Below are 25,462 nucleotides of genomic sequence, written 5' to 3' on the forward strand. Positions count from 1 at the left end.
CCTGCAACACTCCCACCCTGGGCTTAGCCAATGGGACATGCACTAATAAAATAATCCCTTCTACAAATAAACAAAATATCCCCCGGGGTCAGCCAATGGCAGACAAGCTCACACCCTCCCTCTCAGGCTCAGCGAATGGGAAATGCACAGAAAACAAACAAACCCAGGGCTCAGCCAATGAGACACTCAACAGGAAATATGGGGGGCCGTTGTGATTGGCCCATAGGCGGTCTGACCCCCACCCTTTCAGCTGTCCATCAAGCTCATCCTTCACGCCTTCGAGGCTCTGTTTGATTGACTCACACGGGAAGCGGCCTCCCGCCAATGGCAAGTCCTGTTGCAACGCCGTCGCTACCTTTGGCCAATGGGAGCTCCCCTCACAAACTGAGCGTGAGCGGGAGACGGGCGACGAGGGAGGAGAGAGGAGCGGGGAGGCTGTTACCCAATGAGAAGCGGCCTCCCATCGCGGCGCGGCGCGCCCGGCCAATCGGCGCCCCCGTGGCACGGCGGCGCGGCGCGGGCCGGGAGGAGGGCGATGGCGGCCATTTTGAGCCGCGGGCCGGGCCCAGCGCGGGGCTGCGAGCGGGGCCGGGGCGCGCGCGGCGCCATGGACGTGCGGCGGCTGCGGGTGAACGAGCTGAAGGAGGAGCTGGGCCGCCGCGGCCTGGACACGCGCGGGCTGAAGGCCGAGCTGGCCGAGCGGCTGCAGGCGGCGCTGGAGGCCGAGGAGGCCGGCGGGCGGGGCCCGGGGCCGACGGCGGGGACCAGGCGCCCGACGGACACTGTGAGGGGCGGGGCGCGGCGCGGCGCGGGGAGGGGGTCCCGGCGGGGAGGCCCCCCCGCCCTCACCCGAGTGTCGCGCCTCCTCCCCGCGCTGCCCGAGCGTCAGCAACGGCCGGCCCGGCCCGCTCCCCGCGGGCTGGGGCGGGGGTCGGCGGAGTAACGTGGGGAGTCGGGGGTGATGCGGGGGGTCGGCGGGGTAACGTGGTGGCGGGGAGGGGGTTATGCGGGGTTCGGGGGTAACGGGGGTCACCGGGGTGATGCAGGGGTTGGCGGGGTAACATGGTGGTCCAGGGGGTCGGTGGGGTTGGTGGGGTGATGTGGGGGCCGGGGGACGGCGGGGTAACGTGGTGGTCTGGGGGATGTGGGGCCGGCGGTAACGTGGGGGCTGGGGGTCGGCGGGTAACATGGTGGGGTAACGTGGTGGGGCTGGGGGTTGATGGGGTAACAGGCACCCCGTGTCCAGGGCCTGCCCACGCTGATGGCATCGCTGTCGGGTGCGGACAGCCGGTTACTGAAGTCCCCGGGGAGGGTGACCAGACATCAAGTGTCAATAATCAGGGGGGGGAGTGGTGGTAATAGGAGCCTATATAAGAAAAAGACCCAGAAATTGGGACATTTGGTCACCCTGTCCCCAGGGGACCTCACCGGGGGCACATCGAGGCCCCTACGTCTCATCGCACTGGTGAGACTGGCGTCAGCTCTGCCCACCGGTGTCACCTGAGGTCACAGCCAGGAGAGCTGCATCAGGCCTTGGTTTGGTCTCCGCAGTGGGCCAGGCGTCTCCACCGCGGCTGTTGGGACCACGCATGTTCTCCCCGGGCTCCTCTTGTCACGAGGGGCGTCCCCCTTGGCAGGCGTGATGTACTAACCCAGCCCCGGGGCGTGTGGCCTAGGGGTTAGAGCAGGGGCCATGGCGACAGCAAGTCGGGACTCCTGGGTTCTAGTCCCACCTCTGACACAACGAGCAAGTCCCACCCATCTTGTACTGAGGTGGGGGGTGTAGGCCTAGAAAGTGTGTGTAGATCTACCCGATAGACCTCCGTGCCCCTAATGAGGAAACGTTGCATCCTTCTGCCAGCTGCGGGTGCTTATTTGTTGCACTACGTGATTGGTTTTATTTTGGTCCAGAGCGGGGTCAGCTCCTTGCCAGAGTAGTTCCTCATTTTGTTTTCTTGTTGATTGATTTTGGCAGATGGGAATCCTGCCAGCCCATCTCGACTTCTGTCAGCTTCCCCCCATTCACCGGGGGTTAGGGTCTGCTTTCGTCGTAGAATTGGTGTTGGCAGGTGCTGTAGAGCAGCGTCTCCACTGCATTTTGCTGGCCTAATGGCCTGGTGCGACTGTCCGGCTGGGGGAGCTACATGTGCAAGTGCGCAGATGTCTGGGTAATATATTTGATCAGTTCTGTTTTATACAACAGGCTGAATTTAAAAGACAGAAACTGAACTGCCCCTCAGGGGTTCTGCATTGGGCGTATGTATGGGTCTGGACTTGCTAGTCGTCTTACCATATTACACTTCAAACCACGCGCAGGAAGGCTCCCTAAATCTCTGGTGCCTGCAAGCATGTCTCCCTGGGCAGCTTGTTTGCTTGCTAACGGCCCTTTGAGGCATACTTTTATCCTTAATAATGGTGCATCTTGTACAGGTTCTGTGCTGATCTGGCATGCGGTATTTCCGTGTAACTTGCTAAGATACCTCATCATGCTGTGAAAGGGAATGAGCCTCTGGGCAATATTTCACTAGAGGACACTGGTTTGCTTAGGTTCTGCACTGAGATGCTCTTGCTATATCATTGCTGAATTTGTTTGATGGCCTCTGAGCAGATCACCAAAATTGGCTGTTCTGCATTTCCCCTGGAAGTTTGTGGTGCCTTCCTTGCCACTTTCACTTTTGCTTTTTGTGGATCTTGGAAAGTAAATCGCAAGTTATCAGTCCTGCTGGTTACATGGCTAGACATGAGGGTCGCAGGTCAATACTGCGCATGTGGGAAGTGTTGTGTCTGTCATTGTTTGCTGGAGTGTTGGTTAGGAGACTCACCTTACTCTGGGATTTCAGGGTTTTGTTGTTGTTAGTGGAAACTGGATTGTTTCCATTGGAAAAGTTTTGTGACTGAAACACACGCCTTTTTTGCAGTGAACAAGTGGTTGGCTTCTTTGCCTTCCTGATAGCTTTCTGAGAGTGCTGGGTGCCAGGCCTGTTAGTCTTCAGTGCGTAGGTCCCAAAAGGTGCAGGGACCAATTCCCTGCTGATAAAATGCTGAAGCTCCGTTTTCCTCTGCACATTCTAGTTAGTCCGTTGTAAGTAACAGTCTTAATGCCTGTTTCTATTTGAAGATGGTGTCGACAACAATACTCATCAGAATGACCCCCAGGGTTATCAGTCCTTCGAGCACTGCAATATTAAACAGGAGAACGAATCCAAGTACGAGAGGAGATCTCTAGACCACGAGCGTCCGGTCTTACACTCAGGTAACGTTCATTTTAAAGTCGGCCTTGTCAGCAAAACTCTTTGAAAAGTAAGATTATAACGAATGGGCATGTAATTACTGCCTTAAGTCACTCTCCTTTGCTGGTGGATCAGTCCCTACCAGAAGAAGGAAGCTTTCTGTGGTTCTCTTCCCCTCCCTTCCCCATGCTAGTAAGGCTTTGATAGGGGTTTGCAGTTGTATTGCCCCATTGTGTAGTGTGATCAAAGAACTGGTTTCAGTCTGACAAGCACTCAAAAGGCAACGTCGAGGGACGGAAGCTACACTGATCTGACGCCTGAGACTTGAAATAGCCTGTTCTTAGACAGCTCTCCAAAACCCTAGCTATAGATCAGTGGTGCATTTATGGTCCAGCGTTTTGTGGTTGTTCAAGGCTAGAAACAATTTCTGCATCCCCCAGAAAAGCTGTGATTTTGATTCCCACTGGGGTACAACAGCTGAATGTATTGCTGCCAAAAAGATCACAAGACATCGGACCTTAAAATGACATCTCTCTGATCCCCGGCTTGCTTACTGTCATCCCCCAAGGTTGCAGTATTTTGCAGCCTAATAGGGCTAGAAATAATTTGGGACCAGTATCCTGCCAAGGACTGGTCCTGAACATGCGATTAGGAATAGGGAAAAAATGGAGCCCTGTAAACTAATCCCTTTTAATCACACTGGGGGAAAAGGATGAATTATCATTGCAAAAATAGCCTGGGGAGGGGTGGTGGGGTTGTTAGCATTGAGCAGCTCTCAGTAAAGGCATGTCTTGTCATGGGTGACTGGAATATTTTAATCTCTCTGCCTGTTTTGAATGCAGAGATGAAGACGGAAGTAAAGCAAGAAGAACCAGCTCCTGGCTATAACATGCCTGCTCCTGGCTATAACATGCCGGCTCCTGGCTACAACGCCCCTAGCTACAATGCACCCTCCTCTGGCTACAACACCTCCAGTTACGGTGCCCCCAGCTCTGGCTACAGCGCCCCCACTCCTGGCTACAATGCGCCCCCCTCTGGCTACAATGCACCTGATCCATCTCAGCCCAGACAGCAGCAGCCACAGGGCCGCAAGAGACCTTATGAAGAACAGCGAGGGCGAGGGTATTACGAACACCGGGAAGATAAGAGGTGAGCTCACGGAGGGAAACCTGGGTGAGTCTCCGATTTATGGCAGTTAAAGACATTTATTCCTGGGCCAGGAGCTAAGGAGAGTCCTAGAAGCTGAGTTTAGAAGGAGCTGGGAGCGTAACTTGTGTCTGTCGAAATAAGAATGATAAGGTGGTATCTCCTCTTAGAGCTTTTGGCTCTTCCTGCTTTGTGGCAGGTTCTCCCTTGTATTTAGGCTTGATAGGATTTGATTTTTATCAATAAAAGTTGGTAAAGATCAGTTTCATTGAACACAGACGGGCAGAGAAAGGTCCAGTGATAATCAAGATGGGCAAAGTGAGGAAAACGCTGCTTGAGAACGTACTCGTTTGATTTCGGGTTGTTTCTTGGGTATATTTTGACGATAAAGGCATAACTTTATAAAAGCTTTAACTTTTTGAATCTCTGTGTCTGCTGTTATTAAATAATCATTGTCTGAGGCCCCTGTTGTCTGACCCTCCAGAATTTCCTTCAACTGTGAAAATTTAAATACGTAAAAAAGTTAAAAGCAACTATATTATCCGTCAAAATGATAAACAATAACAATCCAGTTCTGCCAAGCCTGCCTGTATTTAAGAAAGTGATTGTCCGTATGAAATTTTTTCCATCCAGTCTTAGTCAGAGTTCATGTGTGTTTTAAGAACAGGTCTGGTTCTGTGTTCCCCGCAGCTTGTGTGGTTATTGGCAAGTGTCAGTTTCACCATTCTGCTCTGGAGGTTTGTTACAAATAGTTCTTAACAGGGTCAATAACTCTACCAGATGCAGGGCCTAAGGTAACATCCCGTGATGAAAACCTGGTGGGGAAAAGGGTCACTGTCCAGCGTTCCCGGAGAGCCTCTTCACCTTTGCTTTTCTAGTAGGAGTCTCTGGCTGCAAATCCATACGGTTCTGTCCCAGCGAAAGTCTGACAGTTCTGAAATCCCTCCAGGCTTCCTTCCTGCTCTTTGTCCCCAGAGTTCTGCCTTGCTGCTTGACACATGAGTCACGTTGGTGCCTTTGGTGTTTTTGCTCTAGGGGCCGATCGCCTCAGCCTCCTGCAGAAGACGATGAAGAAGAGTTTGATGAGACGCTAGTGGCCATTGATACATGTGAGTGCAGGGGGGGCAGAAAATGGTGGCACCCTGCACCCCAAATACCTGTATATGGTGGTCTCCTTCCTGCCTCTTCTCAACTTGAAAATTATCCAGGACAGCAAGACTAGACTTCTCTGGTTTGACAGGAGGACTCTCATGGGGGCCCAGAGATATACTGGCAGCTTTCTCTCCCCATAACTGGGGGGCAGGGCTAATGTGCCTTTAACAAAGACTGCCTTTCTCTGTAGTGCTTACGCATTGGAATTCATAGAGTCCAAGGCCAGAAGGGACAGCTGGGATCATGTAGTCTGAGGACTTCCCCGAATTCCTTCCTGTTTTAATTTAAAAGTGTTAATGAACACAGGTTTTACGTCTGACTGCAGGTCTTTCCTGCTCCCTTGTTTATTTTTCAGCCCCCGGAGATGTCATCATCTCTCTTGTCCTTATCTGGACCCTATCATGGTAGTACCTGAGCGTCTCACGTTCTGCAGTGTATTGATCCCCCCGCCAGTCCAGTGAGGCGAGGGTGCAAGATAGGGACAGGCCCTTCCATTATCCCTGTCTTACGGACGGGAGCTGAGGTGGAGAGAGACAAAACAACTTGTGCCGGAGCTGGGAATTGAACTGAAAGGCCCAGCTGTGCTAGGCATGCTGCAAAGGTGGTTCCTGCCCCACACAATTTGTAACCCAAGCTGCTCCTTGCGCCAAGACAAGGTGTAACAGGTGGATGAGAGAGACCGGCAGGTCGGGGAGCCGGGGAACACCAAGAACAGGGCATTTACTGTATTATGGTAATGCCTAAAATCTCATTGTGCAAGGGGCTGTAGGCATAGGAGGTGGCGTGCGGTTCTTAGCCAATCTAGTGCACTGATCACCTCCATATTGTTCCAGTTAACAACCAGACCTCCTTGTCCTCTAGATAATTGCGACTTGCATTTCAAAGTAGCCAGGGACCGATACAGCGGCTACCCGCTGACCATAGAAGGCTTCGCTTATTTGTGGTCAGGTGCCCGAGCTACCTACGGCGTGAGGCAAGGGCGAGTCTGCTACGAGATGAAGGTAAGAGCAGCGTGCTGCCGCTAGCAACGTGTAAGTCACCATGAATGGTAACTTCACATTTCATGTGCTAGGGATCTTCCAGTGGGGAAAGAGAGCTGGATTGGGGAGCATTTCCAGCAGGAACCAGGGCTTAGCCATGAATAGGACTAACAGCAAGTAGGTTCCTAACAACTCGTCTGAATATCCAGCTTCACCAAGGGGAAAGAGTAAGATGGAATCATAATCTCCACGTGTACACTGCATGCCTGTTTTCATTGCCGCCTCCGTAGCCTTCCTCCTGAGCAGAGATAGGGACAGTGGAGTAACAACACAGATTTAATTCACCTCCTTCCGGTTAGAGAGGAATGTCTGTCCTTTAACCTGGGTCTCCTTTTTCCGTGGAGGTGCCCAATTTACCGATGGTGACCGTTAAATCTTCTTTTTTATCAGCTGAAGCGGCAAACCCTCTTTTTTCCTCGCAAGTGGCATAATCAGCAAAGTTGGCTTCCTTTGTAAGATGGTCAGACCGAAATCCCTCCACTCCTGTTGTGGGGCTAGTGACTTCAGTCTAGCCGTATCCCTCAGGCAGAGGTCAATTGGGTCAGCTTGCAATGGCTTGGTGGCCTTGGATTCTTTCCCTGGTAGCTGTATCTTGTCCTCCTGAATCTATAGCTTCATTTTTTAAAGTTTCTAAAAAAAAAAAAAAAAAATTAAAGTGCAAGTTGCTTAGCACTTAACATGACTAAAATGTAAATCAGTGCAGGGCAGTCTTCAGACGTGGGCAGGGAGCCTGAAGCAGTAGCTTTAAAGAGATGACAGTCTTCGTTCATTTCGGCTTGATGTTAACTCTGATGCCTAGTGATGATGCACTGAATGTCAGTGCTGACTGTTTCACTGCAGATCATAGCATGTGTGCATGGGGAGGGATGGTTGTCTGAAGACCTGTCCAGTCTGGCCTCTTGTTTTGGGTCATAAGTGGACAGCCTTTGGATTGTGGGAAAGCTTTGGTGCTTTCCAGTCTGACCCCTGGTTGATTGGGCTACCAGAGCACTTCTGTAGCAGAGCTCTCTTTTCACTTCCGGGCTCTGCGTAGTTACACTCTACACAGCTGGAAGCAAAAACCTCTAAAACTGGTTGCAGCGGGAAACAAGAATCTTCCCCAGAAGAGCTGTGCATGCACCCGTACCTCCCCACACTCACTCGGGAACGTTGTGTGCGATCTGTCAGGCCAAACCATCTGCACTGGGATTGGGGAATTGAAACAGGAGGAAAACACCTGGCCCAGTTACCTACAGGGAGGTGTCCTTTCCCGTCATCCTTGGTAGCTGATTTCATGAGTCTTAGCAGTAACACACAGCATGGTCCCCCCATTTGTCACACAGTCTGGAGCTGGGCAGAAAACTTCCAATTAGTAAACAGGAAACTTACAAACGTCAGCTTAACTCAAGTCATGCCTTTAGCCAGTTCCTTAGTGCTGCTTCGTGTAACACAGAGAATTCTTTCCAGTAATCCAGGCTGCTGGCCTCTCTCAGCTGTGGTCTGTTAAAGCTTCTTAACAGAAATCTGGGGAAGAGATCATGAGTACAAGGAGCTAGGACACCTGGGTTTTAATCTCAGCTCTGCCACTGACAGCACTGAGCGTTGCTTCACCTTACAGACGCGGCTAATAGGAACTTCTCCCAGAGCTGAGAGAGTTATGAAGCTTTTTTTTAAAAGTACAATTGCAAAATGTTACTTACTGCGGCACTAAGGTGGGTTCAAATTTCCTCTCCAATGTTATGCAACAAACCCACAGCTTTTAGAAAGCTTTCAGCATTTCATCTTGTGCTTCTCTCAGCTTGGGCTGTGAAAATAGCCTCGTCAGTTTCTCGTTCATTTCTGTTTTACTCTTAGGCTCTGGTGTACTCGTACCTCGTTTTTCAGTCTTTTCACATCCACAACCCTTTATTCTAAGTCAGTTTTCACACACACACCCATTGCATTTACCATAAGAGTGTCCGTGACAACGATTCTAGATATACTGGTGTGGGGCTGGACTAGATGTCCTCTTGAGGTCCCTTCCAGCCCCACGTTTTAGTGTTTAGAGGGGCTTGACCCAGAACACATTACCTTGAAAAGTCACAGAGTGTGGGGCGTGGGTGAGATTTTCTTTGCTTTGGATTGTAATTAAACATTCAGTGCCTTGGGGGTCGCAACCCATGGCTGGAGAAACCGCGTACTAGCACAATGGTTCACTGACCCCATTGCAGATGCTCTGGGGCAACCATTGATTAAAAGTTGTTACTCTTAGAATCATAGATTATTAGGGTTGGAAGGGACCTTAGGAGGTCATCTAGTCCAACACCCTGCTCAAAGCAGGACCAATCCCCAAATGGCCCCCTCAAGGATTGAACTCTCAACCCTGGGTTGAGCAGGCCAATGCTCAAACCACTGAGCTCTCCCTCCCCCCAACTTTGTGGAAACCCTGATTTTTACAGACCCTGAATTTGGGGCCACGTTTTACTGCATGGCTCTAGATGAGACAGGGTTGTCAGGCTGGTAATTTACTTCTCTGAAGTGTCTGTCCCTGGTTCTTGCACAGACCACTCCAGGCGTTGACTTTAAAATGTAAAAGGTTTTTTGTGAACCCTCCGGTTGTCTGGGCGTGAAGGTCATTTCAATCTTGTTTTCTGTCCCCAGATCAATGAAGAAATCTCTGTAAAACACCTTCCTTCCACAGAACCCGATCCTCACGTCGTGCGCATTGGCTGGTCCCTGGACTCTTGCAGCACTCAGTTAGGTAAGGGCTGCTGCAGCTTTTCAGATGCGATGCCAAATAGACACATCGTGTTACTTGTGTGATGCACTGAAATGTTTGTAACGTCTTTGCTGTCACTAATCGCCCAGGTTAATCACCCAGGTGCTCGTGTCCCTATATGGGGTGGGAGGCCTGTACCCTGCCAATCCCTCACTAACTGCTTACGAAGGTATTTTCTTCAGCTCTTGGGTTGCTCCAGACGTAGCCGGGTCATTCCGCCGCTGCCAGTGTTAGGGGGTGGCTTGCTCAGAGATGGGGCTGGCTTAGCCCTTTCCGTCCACTGAAAATGCCCTAGCCCCAGAGACTCTTCTCTCTCCTCTGAAACAGGGCTGTGAAGCTGGGAGTGTTGTAGCCATGTGCAGCTAGCCAGGGCTGGCAGTAACCCTGAGAGGGCAGGGCAGGGCCTGTACCCTTTCCATTAGCCTTCGGTTAAGGAAGTGGCGTGTGCAACCCTATGTTTGAATTGGCCGTGACCAAGCGAGCCCCTTGGACTCTCTCTTCAGGGGAAGAGCCCTTTTCCTACGGTTACGGAGGCACCGGGAAGAAATCCAGCAGCTGCAAATTCGAGAACTACGGCGAAACGTTCTCGGAGAACGACGTCATCGCCTGCCTTGTTGTGAGTATGGGCTCTCGCTGATTTGAGGGGACGCTCCCTTGTGCTGCCAGTGCCCCCCATCCACTCCTGTAGGCATCACTTCCAGCGCGTCCTGGCGTGGAAACCGACCTGCTGGCCGAGCATTCCACCAGCCGCAGCCCCAGAGCCGCTCTTTAAAGTGTATTCAGTCACTTCATTTCCATAGTCTCTGCTCAATCTTTCTGAGCCACTGCAGCAACCCCACCCCCTTCCCTCCTCTACAGTGATATGCTTAAATACAATGTACCCTGCCAGCACCTCACTAACTGCTCACAGGGGTATTTTCTACAGCTCTTGGTTTGCTCCAGATGTAGCCGGGTCATTCAGCCGCTGCCACTGTTATGGGGTGGCTCCCTGACCGTGTCTGTGTAACCGTGGCCGGGTTGAATCTGCGCCCTCGGGATCTAAGACCAGTGAGCAGGAGATAAAGGACTGGGTCTCTAGGAGTTTGCTTCTGCCCGTGGTCCAGGCACTAGAGCAGGGGTAGGCAACCTATGGCACGCATGCCAAAGGCGGCACGTGAGCTGATTTTCAGTGGCACTCACACTGCCCGGGTCCTGGCCACTGGTCCAGGGGCCTCTGCATTTTAATTAATTTTAAATGAAGCTTCTTAAACATTTTGAAAAAAAAGTATTTACTTTACGTACAACAATAGTTTAGTTCTATATTATAGACTTATAGAAAGAGACCTTCTGAAAACGTTAACATGTATGACTGGCACGGGAAACCTTAAATCAGAGTGACTAAATGAAGACTCAGCACAGCACTTCTGAAAGGCTGCCAACCCCTGCACTAGAGGGAGCTTCTGGCTGGCGCGTTTTGCCCACTCCTGAGACTGTAACTGAGTGCTTAGAGAGGAGCTTCACGTTCTGCTTCCAGACTGTTTGCTTTGTGCGTTTGACTGCGCTCTGTGTCTGGTCATTTTCACTGTGAAGTCAGCCCCCTTCCTCTGTCCCCTCTGCAAGATCCCCACAGGAAGAGAAGCAGCTTAAAACCCTGAGATACTGACGGGGCAGGTAGCGTCAGATATGACACCGAGCTCGCTGCTGCGTTCGCCCCCAGGAGTGTTAACGTAGGTGGTGGTAGGGGAGAGCCCTCTGCTATAGGGGAGGGTTTCCTTGCAAAGTTGTGCTGGGAATTCGCATCTCCGCACATCCACCTTCCTGCCCTCCTGGATGTCCAGTCACACACTAGTTCAGTTGGGGGCGGAGTCAGAAAGCACCTGACAGTTACTCAGACTCCCTCGGCACTGGGCTTCCACGCTGGAGCTGTCAGTTGCTCACTCTGTGCTGGCTGACCTTGGAGCAGGTTACCTTGCCAGCGCTGTGCTAGCAATCAGCTCAGAGCCGGGGCCAGCAGCGGCAGGATCTTCCCCAGGACACTGGGGATGCTGTCTCAGTGGGGGGCTGGGATGTTAACACGTTTGCATAGTGCCCCAGGGTGTGTTGTTCAGCCAGTAACTAGCTCTGTTTGTCCCTCTCCCTGGCCCTGCATTTGCACTGATTCTCTTCCCCTGTAACTAGGACTTTGAGTGTGGGGAGGAGGTGGAGATGTCCTTCATGAAGAACGGGAAGTGGCTGGGCGTGGCTTATCGGGCACGAAAGGAAGCGCTGGGCGGCCAGGCGCTCTTCCCGCACGTCCTGGTGAAGAACTGCGCCATCGAGTTCAACTTTGGGCAGCGGGAAGACACCTACTTCCCCGTCCCCCCAGGCTTCACCTTCATTCAGCACGTTCCGCTGGCCGAGCGCATCCGTGGGACCATAGGACCAAAGAGTAAAGCAGAGTGTGAGGTGGGTGTTTTGCATTGCGCTGTATAATCCACTCGCTTCCTGCCACGAGGCACTTACAATCCGAGGGTAAGGCTAGAGACAGCTGGGGCTAACAGTGAACCGTTCCCGTCAGCGTGATAGCAGCACCAAACAGCACGCCAGCTGCCTACCATCGAGTGTCTCCTGGGCAGAGGGGAAGAGCAGAGGGTGTTTGGAGGAGGACAGCGTGTGGTGGCTTTTTACTGCCTGCAGTTCCTGTGACCAAAGATCTGAGCTGGGGTCCATCTCCCCCAATATCCTGCCTCCAATGGCCAGTATCTGCTACTTCAGAACTTGGGGCAGGAAACTCTAGTGGGGGGCCGGAGGCTTTAGATTCCATCCACCGGTCTTGTTTAAATTGCTGTTCTCATTCTCCATATAAATCTCCAGTCCTGCTCTCAGTTCTGCTAACCCTTGGATTCAGTGAGTTCCTCGGGCTAGTGTGCATCTCGTCCAGTGGTAATTCTGTTGCGCCACTAGAAGGGAGAGAAGCAGGTGTGTTGGTTTTTAGTAAACGTTGCCTTGTTTTAAAGGCACCACAGCTCTGGTCAGCTGGAGGAATGACGATTCTCCAGCACGGTGTAGCTGTCTGAGCACACGGCTGGGAATCAGGAGCTCTGGGGTTCTAAACCAGGCTCAGAGCAGCTCTCTTGGTGCGTGGCAGCTGCAGCACCTCAGATACCCCGGTGATGAGCACGCTCTGAATGCCTGGATGGACAGATAGGAGGGGGGAAAGTAGCATGGGCTTGTGGTTATGGTGCCAAACTGGGAATCAAAAGTCATTGCATGACCTTGAGTAAAGTCACTCCCCTGCCTCGGTTTGCCCCGTGTGAGAGGGAGTGTCTGTCTGCGTCAGAGGGGGTCTTGCACTTAGTGCGTGGAAAGGACAAAGCGCTCCGTGTTGTTGCAATAGCTGACGCTCTGTGTGTGTGTTTCAGATCCTCATGATGGTGGGGTTACCTGCTGCTGGCAAGACCACGTGGGCCATAAAACATGCGGCGGCCAATCCAGCGAAGAAATACAACATTCTGGGAACAAACGCCATCATGGATAAGATGAGGGTAAGAAGTGTCATAAGAAAGTGGGAGAAAACGTGTTCACCTTAGCCTCTAAGGCTAGAACAAGAAGCAATGGGCTTAAACTGCAGCAAGGGAGGTTTAGGTTGGAGATGAGGAAAAAGTTCCTAACTGTCAGGGTAGTTAAACACTGGCATAAACTGCCTAGGGAGGTTGTGGAATCTCCATCTCTGGAGATATTTAAGAGTAGGTTAGATAAATGTCTATCAGGGATGGTCTAGACAGTATTTGGTCCTGCCATGAGGGCAGGGGACTGGACTCGATGACCTCTCGAGGTCCCTTCCAGTCCTAGAGTCTATGAATCTGAGCCCTCGTCAATAGCTAAGTCTCCCACTGCTGCGGATTGCTCCTCTTTCGATGATCAGAGGGGACTGTTCCGTTGGAAAGCAGTCACTCTTGTATTAGACGTGACGGGGGAGCGCTACACCTTTCTTACTCCTGGTCCCGACTCAGCCTTTTCTTAGAGCAGATCGTTCGCTCGTTTCATTCAAGAACCTTTAAGTGGTTCATACACGAGTTGACCTATACGTCCTGCACAGCAAAATGGGTATTGTCGTCATTATGTAAATTAGAGAAATGATCTGTCGAAAGTAATTGGCTTTCCCCGGGGTCATTGCCACAACTCAGAAAATAATCCCAAGAAATCCTGGCTCCCAGCCCCCTGCTCTAACCACTAAACCCCACTCCCCTCCCAGAGCAGAGAATGGAACCCAGGAGTCCTGATTTCATCTTGTGCTGTAACCATTAGACCCTACTCCCAATACTACCACATGAGGTGCTGAGGATCCCACCCCTGCCGCAGTTCGCAGACCCCGCACTGTAATCCTGTATTGTATTTTCCTTCAAGGTGATGGGACTTCGCCGCCAGCGCAACTATGCGGGCCGCTGGGACGTCCTCATCCAGCAAGCGACGCAGTGCCTGAACCGCCTGATCCAGATCGCCGCCCGGAAGAAACGCAACTACATCCTGGATCAGGTACAGAGTCCTTCACCCAGCCACCTCCCTGGCGTCCGCCTGTGCGCGGGACCAGGCTTACCCGGTGCACTGCAGAAGTGTTAACCATGTGCACATACATATCCCCTGTTGTATGTCTGGGGCTGACGGAAAACTCCCATTGTAAAGGGCTTCCCAGAGAAATGAGGGTTCAGACATTCCATGGGGAGTCATAGGAAGCGCCCCCTTAGCTTAACCGCGCGCAGTTCTCTTGGAACTACGTTGATTGTTCTGTTTAAAGTGTATCCAGCTAAGGGGCCTGGCTTTTCAGGTCAGGGAAGATAGGCTAAGGTAAGTGGTGGTCTCTGGACGTTTCCTAGAGTGCCCTAGGGAGCCGTAAGTACCACTGGTGAGTAGTTTGTTGTCCTTTGTTGGGATGGGTGTCCTGAGAAGCCAGGCTGGCATCGCTCAGGGTTACAGGAAACCAGACTTCCCTCCCGTTACACGTGCAGGCTTAAACCTCATGGCTGCATTTTCAAAGCCCTTTAACTTTAATGGGAATTGAGCATCTCATTCCCCTAGGAGGCTTTGAAAGAACCCTGTTCTGAAGAGCCCAGCAGCTCTGGATCTTCTTCATCCAGCTGGTAGCTTTCCCGGCAATCCGTGTGGCTCATTATGTGCCCATGTGGGGTTCCCGGTCAGCACCCTGAATGCAAACCCTTGCTTTGGGTTAAGGCTTAAAGGCAGGGTGGCCATAGGAAGACACTGTTCTCTAATCCTACCGCTGATGCGGTTGTCTCAGAGATCAGAGGATGCGGATAGCATTTAGTGTCTTCCCTTTATTAAGACACATCGGCGCTAGCCGTATTTGATGGCAGCACTCGGTTTAGTCTATCCCTGTTAACTAGGGCATACGTGTAACTGACCCACACACGTCTGTCAGTTCTGTATATTGAACCCTGAACCTGAACAATAACCCTGAAATGTAGGATACGTGTCTGAGGATTTAAAAAAACGAATGAATACCCAGTTTGGCTTAAAAGGTGCACAAATGAGATCTTACTTTGCTTCATCCATCTAAAATTCCGAACCCTGGTACTCTCCTTGTATAATGTTGATTAAATTTGCCTTGAGCCTACAGGTGAGATCTGGGTGCCAAGCAAACTGTCGATCGTATGTGGGGTGAGGAAGTGTCTTCCCCGCTTGGGACTGGAGAGTTGTGAGCGTGTGGGTGTCTGGAAGATTTGGAATTAGCTCCTGCCAGTTTTAATATGATACAGAGGTGAATGCAGCGAGAGGTTGAGATTGTGTTAGGGGTTTAAGCATGTTTCCAATACAGCTGGCTGCTTTCATGATGAAGAGAGAATATTTTTCCTCCGCTGCTGTTGATTCTAAAATGTTTAGGCAGCTCAGTATGGAGTTTAGACTATAACAGCATCGTCTGTGAACTCTGTTATGGTCCAAGATCTTTTACTCTTTTGGCAACTCTAGGTTTGGCATATGCTTCTCAGGCTTTGTCCGTCTGTTTTCTCGGGTTGTAGCTTTTTGCAAGGTTTAAATAAGATGAAGTGTTAGTGACTGACCTGTTTTAGCTGTAAAACTGCAAAGAGGTGGTTTCTGACCTTCTTGTATCTGAAGAACAAAGCCAAAAAGATTGTCCATGTAAACGCCTTTCAGTAAGCTGCTACGCATTTCTGTACGGACGCTGTGATTTTATGTAAGCTGCTGCGCTTCAAGGCAAACTCCTTTGCAGAAGTGTGTTTACAAATTGACTGTGTATCTATCATGTAGATGAGAGTTTAATATTTTTTTTAAAACCTTTAATGACGGAGGATTCAGGAAAGCTGCCAAGATCTCTATTTGCTGTGTTCGCTCTGTAAAACTTCCGGGGTGTCTGGCAGTAGCTGAGAAGCCTTGGCTGTTAACATTTGAAGGTGCCCTACTTGCTAAATGGCTGTGAGTTGCATCAGTTTGCCATATACAACAACCACAATGATCTGAAACTGGTAACGGTCCCCCCACAATATTGCGCTGTTGTTTTGGGACATTTTGTGCTTTTCCATCCCAAAGGGTGTTGTGTATTTTGCTGAAAGTGTCGTGGGCTCCTCGCTGCGTATATATGGCTAGAGCCTCTGGGTGGGCTCCGTGCCGTGGTTAGCACAGGGCCCCGTTGCACCGTGGTAACAGACTGGCTCTGAGAAAACAACATGGCCCATTATCACGCTTCTTGCGGAAGTTAGGGGAGACGTCCAGCTATGTGCCGACTTCGGCGAGCTGGTGGAAGCACAGTCCAAGCTGCAGCCAGCCAAAAGTTTGCCAGAAATCTGGCTGGCCAAGCCGACTGGCTTTGAGTGTGAGCTAGCCTTCCTTTGGGCCGTGCTGGCGTCGTGCGTGCCCTGCCGGGGGGCAAAGATACAGCTAAGGGAAGGGAGCGTCCGTGCTCTGAGGATGAATGTGTTGCTGAGGTTTATTTCGTTGGAATTCCAGTGAGCGGTACAGTAGCCATGTGAAAGATTTAGGGCAGGTCCTCAGGTGTAGAACAGTGCCGCTCACTAGATGCTGATGGAGCTCGCTGCTTCACACCAAGGGAGGATCTGGCCCAAATCATTGAAACCCAACTTCCATGGCTAGATCTAGTGCATTGTGCGGAGAGTGGGATCCCCAGACCATCTGGAAAACCTCGCTCCAAAAGCATGAGTAAGACCTGAAGCCCTGGGCCCTGAAAGGTAACCAGTTAATGGACAGAGCTGAGTCCTCAGGGAGCAGAGATTCTCGGCTGCATTGCTCGGATTTAAGGGCAAACAGGTCTCTGTGATTGGCTTAAAACCAGTCTCCGCACCCCTGCTTGTGACTGACCTCGGGCCATTCGCAGCTGTCACCCTGCCTCCTGCAAGGTGATCAGCAGAGCATGGGGTGGCGGAGGCAAATCCCCAGATAGGAAGTGAAGCCAGGTATCTGGGTTCCTGGGTATTCACACCAGGGCTTTGGAGCAGAGCCCGGAGCTGGAGCGCGGAGCAGCTCCGGAGCAGTGGAGCTGCAGGTTTTTGCCTGGAGCTGGAGCGGAGCCGGAGCACAGCTCCAAAGCCCTGGTTCACGCTGAGCATCAGGTGTTCTCCAGGCTGCGCCCCGTGGGGCTCAGTATTGTACCAGCCCGTGTTGTGTTTGAGGGATATGCCGCTTGCCGTGCTGCTGGCATCAGCTCATTTCCTGGGGACCAGGGAGAGCAGCAAGGAGGCTGTGTGCTGTGTCAGTCCCTCCCCTTGCTGAGCCGTGGCCTCAGGGTCCCCTTTTGCACCTCAGACCTCGCTCTTTCCTTTGTCGATCCCCAGTTCTGTGGCCCTCCCCTCAGTCGAGGGGGTGGGCTTTGCCCTTTCTGCTGGGCCATCAGGTAGGCCTGGACCTCCTCTGGAGTGCTGAGGAGTAACCTCGCTGCCTGGAGCTGACAGCAGGGGGTGAGAGCTTCGCTTTAGGTGCCACTCGGCCTTGAGAGGATGCCAAGAACTTGGAACGTGTTTAGTACCTGCGGCCTAGGCTCCCGCTGGCTCCAGCTCTGTTAGTCTGCCGAGGGCGGGAGGTGGCCGTGCCGTGCGAAGCCGGAGTGGTTGTGAATGTCATGCACTGGCTTGCTAGATGCTCCGCTTCGGCAGGGCCGGGGAACAGCGTGCTGGTCTGGCTGTGAGCTGACGCTGTTTTGCTGCAGTGTTCTGTGTCCTTACCTTGGCTGTCTGCTGTAGCAGTAGCTGCAGAGGTTTTTCCGGCTGTGGATATTCTCTCCCGCTTTGGGAGCAGTTGGGCCCGGTCTGGGACGGGCACTTGTGTGAAATGTTATTTCTAGCTCATCACCACCCTTGAGCACGTACAATAGATGCTGAAGGAAACGGAAGCATCAGTGTTTCAGCGACGCACATACCTCTGGGTTTAACTGGCCTGTCGTGAAGATCTTAATCACCTGGGGAATTTTAACCGACTAGATACTTGCATGACAGCAATCAAGACTGGTATCTGTCTGTTGAAAACCATTGTACACCTCAGACAGAGTGTTAATGTAGCGTGTGAGATCCCCGAGGAGGAGATGGTTAATCCCATTTTATATTAGAACTAAAACTGAGGCTCAAAGCAAATCCAGCTATTGTGGTGGGAAATGTGCTTTGTGACAAACATGTAACAAATAGTCTCATTAAACCAATGAGAGCGAAATGATTTTGGCTTAACAAAGCCATAGGTTGAAGTCCACCTAAATGTCAGTTTTTAATAGGAATAAAGTTAAAACCTGAGGCTTCAGTTTCCCAGTTTTATTTGATCCCACCTTTGAATCCGAGATGCCTGTGTACTGAGTGGTACCCCGCTGTCATGGCCGTCCTCCCAGGGAAGAAAGCATCGGTTAGGGTCCTCCCTTAAAACAGCATAAGTGAGAGAAGGTATTTGATGAAGCTACCCCACCGCAATACAAGAGACCGTGGTAACGTCCGAGCTCATCCGGGAGACCCCCATGCAGCTGGAAGAATCCTAGCAGCTGGGCAGTCTAGCTGTTAGATTGCTGGGTTAGATGGCTCAAAGCTGCCTCCATCACCAGCCTCTGATTCCTGTGTAATGCGCCTGTTTCTATTCTCCCCTTCACTTCCTCTGTCATTCTTAAAACAGCCAGCCTGCAGGAGCGTGAATCTTTCCCGCTCCTCGGCAGTCATGGCAGAGAATCCAGTTGGTGAAAACAAGCTGGGGGGAAGGGATGTGTCTAGCATCTGGTCTGCACTGTCACGGAGTAGAATAAAAGAAACATGGAGCTGGAAGGGATCTCAAGAGTCAATCCCCCATCTCCAGCTGATGTAGGTTTAAGCAAACCTAGACCATCCTTGACAGATGTTTTTTCTTTAAAACACCTCCAGTGACAGGGATTCCACAACCTCCCTAGGTCACCTGTTCCGGGCCTAAACTATCCTTCGAGTTCGAAAGTTTTCACTAATATCTAACCTGGATCTCCCTTGCTACAAATTAAGCCAATTACACTTCTTGTCCCATCCTCGAGGGGCATGGAGTATGATTGATTGCCAGCGTCTTCCTTACAACAACCTGTGACCATGTCCCATACCCCCTCTGCCTCCCCCCCAACCTTCTCGTTAGACAAAACAGCCCAATTCGTTCAGCCTTTCCTCATAGGTCATATTTTCTAAACCTCTTATTTTTGTTCTCTGGATTTTCTCCAGATTGTCCACGTCTTTCTTAAAGCAGGATGCTCAAAAGTACAGGACAGTCCCGCAGCTGAGGCCTTGCCAGTGTCCAGTGAAATGGAATCGCTCCTTCTGTCCCCAAAATAACATTTTAATCTCTAAAAAGATTTAAAATCAGTTGAATACTCCTAGCCAGCCTTGTGATACAGGGGTTAACCCCAGTTTAGACGGGGAAAATGAGGGGCACAAGGGAAGTCAAAGTCGCACCTAGATCTCAGGTGCTTAAACATTAACACTGAATTCCCATGAGTCACACACAAACATTCCTTTCAGTTCACAGGTTTGCATTTAACCTGTCCAGCTTCCCACTTAAAGTGTAAATCACTCGCTTGTTTCTAAAGAAAGCAAAGCACAAACCCTCGTCTTCATGGTTCTCTCTTTGGGGAGCGAAGCAATGAAAGATCTCATTTGAATCGCAGAAAGTACCAAATGTGGGTGTTCTAACACCACCCCCATCCCCAGCTTCTGTGCCTAAAAAGGTAGGTTAGCTGTCCAGGGTACTTCACAACCATCTACATGCACGGGGCTGGGGGAACCATGTCGTCTTTCACCATTGCAGGCCACAATGCTCTGTGGGAAAGGAGAACGCCAAATAATGAACAGTTTTTGCCTCTTCTTTGTCACCATTGCTAGACAAATGTTTATGGATCTGCCCAGAGACGAAAAATGCGTCCTTTTGAAGGTTTCCAACGCAAGGCCATTGTAATTTGTCCCACGGATGAGGATTTAAAAGATCGAACAATAAAGCGCACTGATGAGGAGGGGAAGGATGTGCCAGATCATGCAGTGTTAGAAATGAAAGGTAGGATCCTAGAAATGAACAAACCGATCCACAAACCACACGCGGCCGAAACACCTGTTGTGTTGTTTAATAGCTGGAAAGAGATTCATTTTTGGTTTGAAATGCTGACCCTGAGATTGATCTTCTGTCCTCCCTTCCTTTTGTCTCACTTGTCGTCATCTTCCATCTGTTCTTCCCCCGTGCTTAACAAGAGATGCTATAAACCCAAGCTGACTTTGTTCCAGTGGGGAAAATGTTATGTATGTTTCATGTTATCCTCCCAGAAACCAATAATCAGAGCAAGGCTGGGGGTTGTTTCTTTCCTCTCCCACAACAACAGGAAAAAACCCTTTCCCCCGAGATCATGATTCTGTCCAGATGAAAGTGACTGTCTGGTTCCTCTGTGGCTGCATTTCTCGCAGCTGGACACAAGGGGGCAGGAGAGGTGACTGGTATTTGGATGCAGTGGAGACCAGAGTGTGTCTCTCCCCGTCATTGGCTGGGGAGGGGATGACATCATGCTTACATCATTTTTGTGGTTTATGGTGTCTCTTCCCTTCCTGTCTCTCGCCTCCTTTCTGGTGGTCCGACGCCGTGGCGCAAGGCTGGGCTCCCGTGCACGGCAGCCTTTGTCCCCCTGCCAGGCTTCTGCCGCCTAACTCACGTCTCTTTTCTTCTCCCCTTTGCCCTCTCGCCGGGCCCGCAATCCAGCCAACTTCACGCTGCCGGAGGCTGGCGACTTCCTGGACGCGGTGATCTACATCGAGCTGCAGCGGGACGAGGCGGAGACACTGGTGAAGCAGTACAACGAGGAGGGCAAGAAAGCCGGGCCCCCGCCGGAGAAACGCTTCGACAACCGGGGCGGCGGCGGAGGCGGCTTCCGGGGCCGCGGGGGCGGCTTCCAGCGCTTCGACAACCGCGGGGGGGGCAGCGGCCCGCAAGGAGGCAATCGCGGCGGCTTCCAGAACCGAGGGGGCAGCGGAGGCGGCTTCCGGGGCGGCGGGGGAGGAGGCAGCGGAGGAAGTGGTGGCAGTGGCGGAGGAGGAGGAGGTAGAGTCTCACCTGTTCCCCGCCCGCGCTCCAGAGCCCAGGGTCAGAGCTGTTGGTGGGGGAAGTCTGAGCACGGAGCTAGGCCGACGCGGCGGCCGGAGCCGGGTCCTGTGGAGAGCTGAGTTTGGTTGCCAGCTTTGCCACAGAGCGCCTGTGTGCTCCCGGGCAGCACTCGGAGGATGGGGTCTCCAAGGTGCCCGCGGGGCTTAGGGGCTCACGTCCCATCTGCGCAGCATGGGGTGCTGATCCTTGCACCCATCCCTTGTCTAGTGAGACTGTAAACTCTTTGGGGCAGGGAGTGTCTGTCTGTGCAGCCCCATACCCTGTGGAGGGGGAGGCAGGCTGGATCAGGATCTTTGCAACCCCACCAGTACAATGCAGGCGGGTCAGTCTCTGGGGGGATCTGTGCTGAGACCAGGGGGAGGGGACAGTCTTGTGGGTGTCTGTGCAGCCCCCAGCCCAATGGCAGGGGTCCTCATCAAAGCCTTTAGGTGCGAGGGGGTCTGATCCTCACTCCTCGGGGAGAGTGGGCTGTGCTGCCTTTGAAGAACTGCCCTGAGGGGTGGTTTTCGGGTGCTGAGCCCCATCGCATAAACAGCCACAAGGGTTTATCAGTGAGACGTGTTCCTCTTGGGTGTAGGGGAGATTCCTGTTGACAGCCCCTGCTTTCTCTGCCAGGCTTCAACCGGGGCAGCTACACCCAGAATCGCTGGACAAGCGGCACCAGAGACAACAACTCCAGCCCCCGGGGCAGCTACAGCCGGAACACCCAGCCGCAGAGCAGCTACAGCCCCGCTCGCAACCAGAGTAGCTACAAGCCTCCCAGCAGCACCCCCCCTGCCCCCAGCAGCACCCCCAGCAGCAGCTACAGTCAGCAGCAGCAGCAGCAGCAGCAGCAGGTCAGAGAACCCGCCCTCGGTCCCAGGGGCTCTGGGCACCTTCCCCACCCACCTGGCCGACGCCGGTCATGGCTGGCTTGTTGCTTTCTCTCAGCCTCTCCCCAGGAAGGATCATACCAGTGGAGCAGGCTTGGGGGGGTGCTTGGGTGCTGCTCTGTGTTTGGCTGGCCAGAGAAAGGAAGGTCATTAAGCTGCAGTTCTTGGAGGTGGCGCATCCCAGGAGCAGGAATGTGCACAGGCCATGCTGGAGAACCTGCATCCCACCCCCTTTCCATAGAGCCTCCAAAGCGAACGTTTCCATCTTGGGCCCCCCTCCCAAAACACCAGCTTTGGGACTATCTCGGAGAAGTTGGGTTTCCCTCTCAACTTTCCCCCACATTTTTCTAGTTGCTGAAAGCAGGAAGTGAAATGCTCCCCGGACGCCTCTTGTTTTTACCACTTCCCCCTTTTCTCAGGGGGGGTAAAAAGGAAGGTTTTTTTCAATGGGGGGAGACCCCAGAAATGTGAAAACTCTTTTCATTTTGAGACGTCAAAAGTCAGAGAAGTTGTGGGCGTGGCGGGGGCTCTGGGGGAGGCTGGCTGACCGGCCTGCGTGAATCCTGCAATTGTCAGGCTGGGCCGGAACCATGGTGGGACTGCAGCTCAGGAACGGCCCCTTCTGGATTTCACCTGAAGTTTTCATTTTTCCCCCTGGAGTGAAATTGACATTTTCCTTTCTTGGCTGGTTCTGCTCTCTCTTCCCTGGCTTCTCCAGCGGGCGGCCGTGACTGCACAGTCCCCACAAAGAGAATGGGCGCATGCTGGGGTCACCCTGAGCCTGCCCGGGGGGAATGTTTCCTGCCCGTTCACCGCAGGGCAGCTCAGCAGTTCACCCATTCCCTGTAGGATGCTGCTGCTGGGCAGCACGGAGAGCACCTGGGAATGGTTGTCAGAGAACCATGCCGCACAGTAACAGTCCTGTGCCTTTCGTTACAGCCAAGTTACCCTCAGCCCTACACCCAGGCAAGCTACACCCAAGGAGGAGGGTACACTCCCAGCTACAACTATGGAAGCTACACCGGTTATAGCCAAAGCTACACCCAGCCTCCACCACCGACAGCACAGACCTACAATCAGCAGAACTACAACCAATACCAACAGGTAGGTGGGAGACGGGCTCTCGGCCAAGCGATGACCTGGCCAGAGGGTAAGCTAAGGGTGTATCTGACCGTAGGACGAATTGATGCTTGTAGGGAAGGAGGAGTGGCCCATGCCTAGGACTGGGGGAAGGAAGTTTCCAGGTTTCACCCTGGCTCTGGCTGATTTGCTGTGAGCGTGGGCCAGTCGCAGAACTGCTCTTCGCCTCCTTGCGGTTAGCGGAGAAGTTGAGGATCAGTGCGATGTTTGCGGTGTCCCCGGGAGAGCTCAGGCAGGTGACTTCCAGCAGCAGTCGTCCTAGGCTGTAATTCTGTCTCGAAGCTGATTGTAGAAATCAGCGTCGATACTGATCTGTCGGCTTCCCAAACTCCTTCCTGGTGCCTGAGGATCCATGCGAGATGCCCTGGTGCTCTGGCTAGTCATTTAGAGCATGTGCATGCTAATTGTACTTCACAGAAGATAATCTAAACCCAAGGGGGTCTGCCCCAGAGAGATGAGTCCTGAGGCCCGTGGCCGGGCGAAGGTGCTCTGTGACTCAATGGACTTTACCGCACTCCTGGGCGGTGCTAAGCAGCACCCCTACAGATCCCACCTTACAACGGGATGGCCACGCTGCACGCAGGCTTCATTGCTGTGGAGCGGAGTATTGCAGCAGCAGCTGAAGGCCAGGCCCCTCTGGGCTCTCAGCCCTATGCATGCCAGAGGGAGTGCCAGTCTCAAAGGCCAGAGCGCTGGTGCTGCGGATGCCACCTCTGCAGAGCACATCTCAGAGCCTGCAGCTCCAGGACGAAGAGGTTGGTCAGCGACGCCTCTCCTTGGGCGCGGCGCGGGGCTCTGCCATCAGGGTGAGCCCTTCGGTGCAGAAGAGAGCGCGTCCTTGGTGCGTTCCCAGACTGGGGAACAAACACCCCAAGGACTAAGGATCAACCCTTCCACTCCCAGTGCCGGGCACGCTTCTCCAACCTGCCTCTGCCATAGAAAGACAGCAGCGCAGATCTGTAGAAAGTCCCTGTCAAAACGCTCCACTGCCCGCTTCCCCCGGGAGAGACCGACATGCAACACAAGTTAGTCACGTTGCGTAGTGGAGAATAAGAACAGCTCTTCCCTAGCACGTAGCGGATCTCAAAGCACTGGCTAAAGGAAGTCAGTCTGGCTGTCTCCATGGCTAGCAGAGGTAAGAAGGGACTTGCCTAGTCACCCAGTCAGTGCTCTAACCACTGGGCCATACCCTCACTAGGTAGAGTCGTGAAAACCCTGGTCTTGTGTCTGAAATGGGCAAATCCCCGGGACAAACACGGCCTGGTTCCTGGCATTAAAAGGGGCTGGGGGCTGCCTGCCTCACGGGCACACTGCCCAGCACTAACTCTGTCGTCTCCCCCCAGTACGCCCAGCAGTGGAGCCAGTACTATCAGAACCAGAGCCAGTGGCCTCCATATTACGGCAGCTACGACTACGGGAGCTATTCCGGCAGCTCCCAGGGAGGCTCCAGCACTCAGTGAAGGCCCAGCAGGAAGGAAGGAGATCACACCCCCGCGTCTTTCTCTGGGAGCGGCCTGCAGCCCCTCGGAAACCTCCGCGTTTCACTCAGCGGCTCCGTCAGAGCGGTTCCTGATCATCTTTGGAAACAGGCAAGGGAAGTGGCACCTCCGCCCCTTGTTTTCTCTCTGTAGTTTTGACGATGAATGCGTTTCCTTGTACACTCTCGACAGACAATGGCATGCTCCCTTCTTCCTACCCTATAAGAAAGTTGCATTATTTCTCTCCATGTGTTTAAAACCATCTCCTCCTTTCTATTTTTTGACTCTAAAAATGGTAGGATCTTAACCAGCTCCCCTGTTCTAGGTACTGTACTCCCAGGCCAGGACTCTCCTTGTCTAAAATCTACAGTAGCGAAGGGCCAGCTCTGGCCCCTGATAGCCTTCTCCCTTCTCCCCTACGCTAGACAATTGTGCTAGTGAGAACTGCCAAGCTTCCAAGACTTCACTGCAGTTCAATGTCAAACTTTCCTGGGGGTGTTTTATTCATCTATTCTGCAAAAGGTTTTAAAAATAAATAAAGAGGGAGGGGAGATGGCTGTTTTATGGTAATTATGCTTTTTTTTAGATTTTATGTAACTTTTTACCGTGGGTCAGCAGCTGTTAATATTTCATCAAGATAACAATTTATTTGCTCAATCCAGGTGAGAAATAAAAGAAACCATCTTAAATGTGTAACTTTTTATACAATGTCTAAGTTTCTGTAACTTTGCACATGCTTTGTTTTGAGTTGAATTGTAACAGCTTTTTGTATTTGGAGAAAGAGTGAATATTGAACTTTAATGTCTTGGTGTTTTTCTTTCCCCCCTTTCATAAATCCCCTGGGGGGGTTAAAAAAAAATCCGTTTGATCGTTAACATGTCCCATCCTAAGCCTCCACTTTATGGAAAATAGCAGGCAGTGTATAGCTAATGGATCCCATTATCTGTCTGCCACAGCTCTTGTGTACTAGCTGCTGCTAAACCATCTAAACTTCAATCAGAGGAACACTTCAGCTGATTTATGCATGAAAAGTGTCTTTTCAAAGCAGCTCTTTACAAAACCGTAATGTCACTCAGAGATGTATCCAGGGAGAGTT

General features: G+C 52.1%; 1 protein-coding gene across 1 annotated transcript; it reads left to right on the top strand.

The window, feature by feature from the left end:
* Positions 1 to 535: 535 nt before the first annotated feature.
* On the top strand, positions 536 to 25,167 carry HNRNPUL1 (heterogeneous nuclear ribonucleoprotein U like 1). Its single transcript, XM_039510881.1, has 15 exons — positions 536 to 884; positions 3,119 to 3,253; positions 4,073 to 4,379; positions 5,412 to 5,485; positions 6,390 to 6,529; positions 9,188 to 9,287; positions 9,809 to 9,921; positions 11,463 to 11,729; positions 12,686 to 12,808; positions 13,671 to 13,799; positions 19,616 to 19,784; positions 20,475 to 20,813; positions 21,492 to 21,712; positions 22,688 to 22,852; positions 24,232 to 25,167. Exons 1-15 carry the CDS (start codon positions 536 to 538, stop codon positions 24,346 to 24,348), a joined length of 2,748 nt encoding a protein of 915 aa, XP_039366815.1. The 3' UTR covers positions 24,349 to 25,167.
* The last annotated feature ends 295 nt before the right edge of the window (positions 25,168 to 25,462 follow it).

This window comes from Mauremys reevesii, linkage group 22 (assembly GCF_016161935.1).
Source record: "Mauremys reevesii isolate NIE-2019 linkage group 22, ASM1616193v1, whole genome shotgun sequence".
NCBI lineage: Eukaryota > Metazoa > Chordata > Testudines > Geoemydidae > Mauremys > Mauremys reevesii.

What these genes read in the sequence shown, in the direction of transcription:
- HNRNPUL1 (XM_039510881.1), top strand. Translation starts at nt 536, where the DNA reads ATGGCGGCCATTTTGAGCCGCGGGCCGGGCCCAGCGCGGGGCTGCGAG. An exon ending in GAACACCGGGAAGATAAGAG is followed by an intron (nt 4,380 to 5,411) that starts GTGAGCTCACGG and finishes TTTTTGCTCTAG; the next exon opens with GGGCCGATCGCCTCAGCCTC. An exon ending in AGAGTAAAGCAGAGTGTGAG is followed by an intron (nt 11,730 to 12,685) that starts GTGGGTGTTTTG and finishes TGTGTGTTTCAG; the next exon opens with ATCCTCATGATGGTGGGGTT.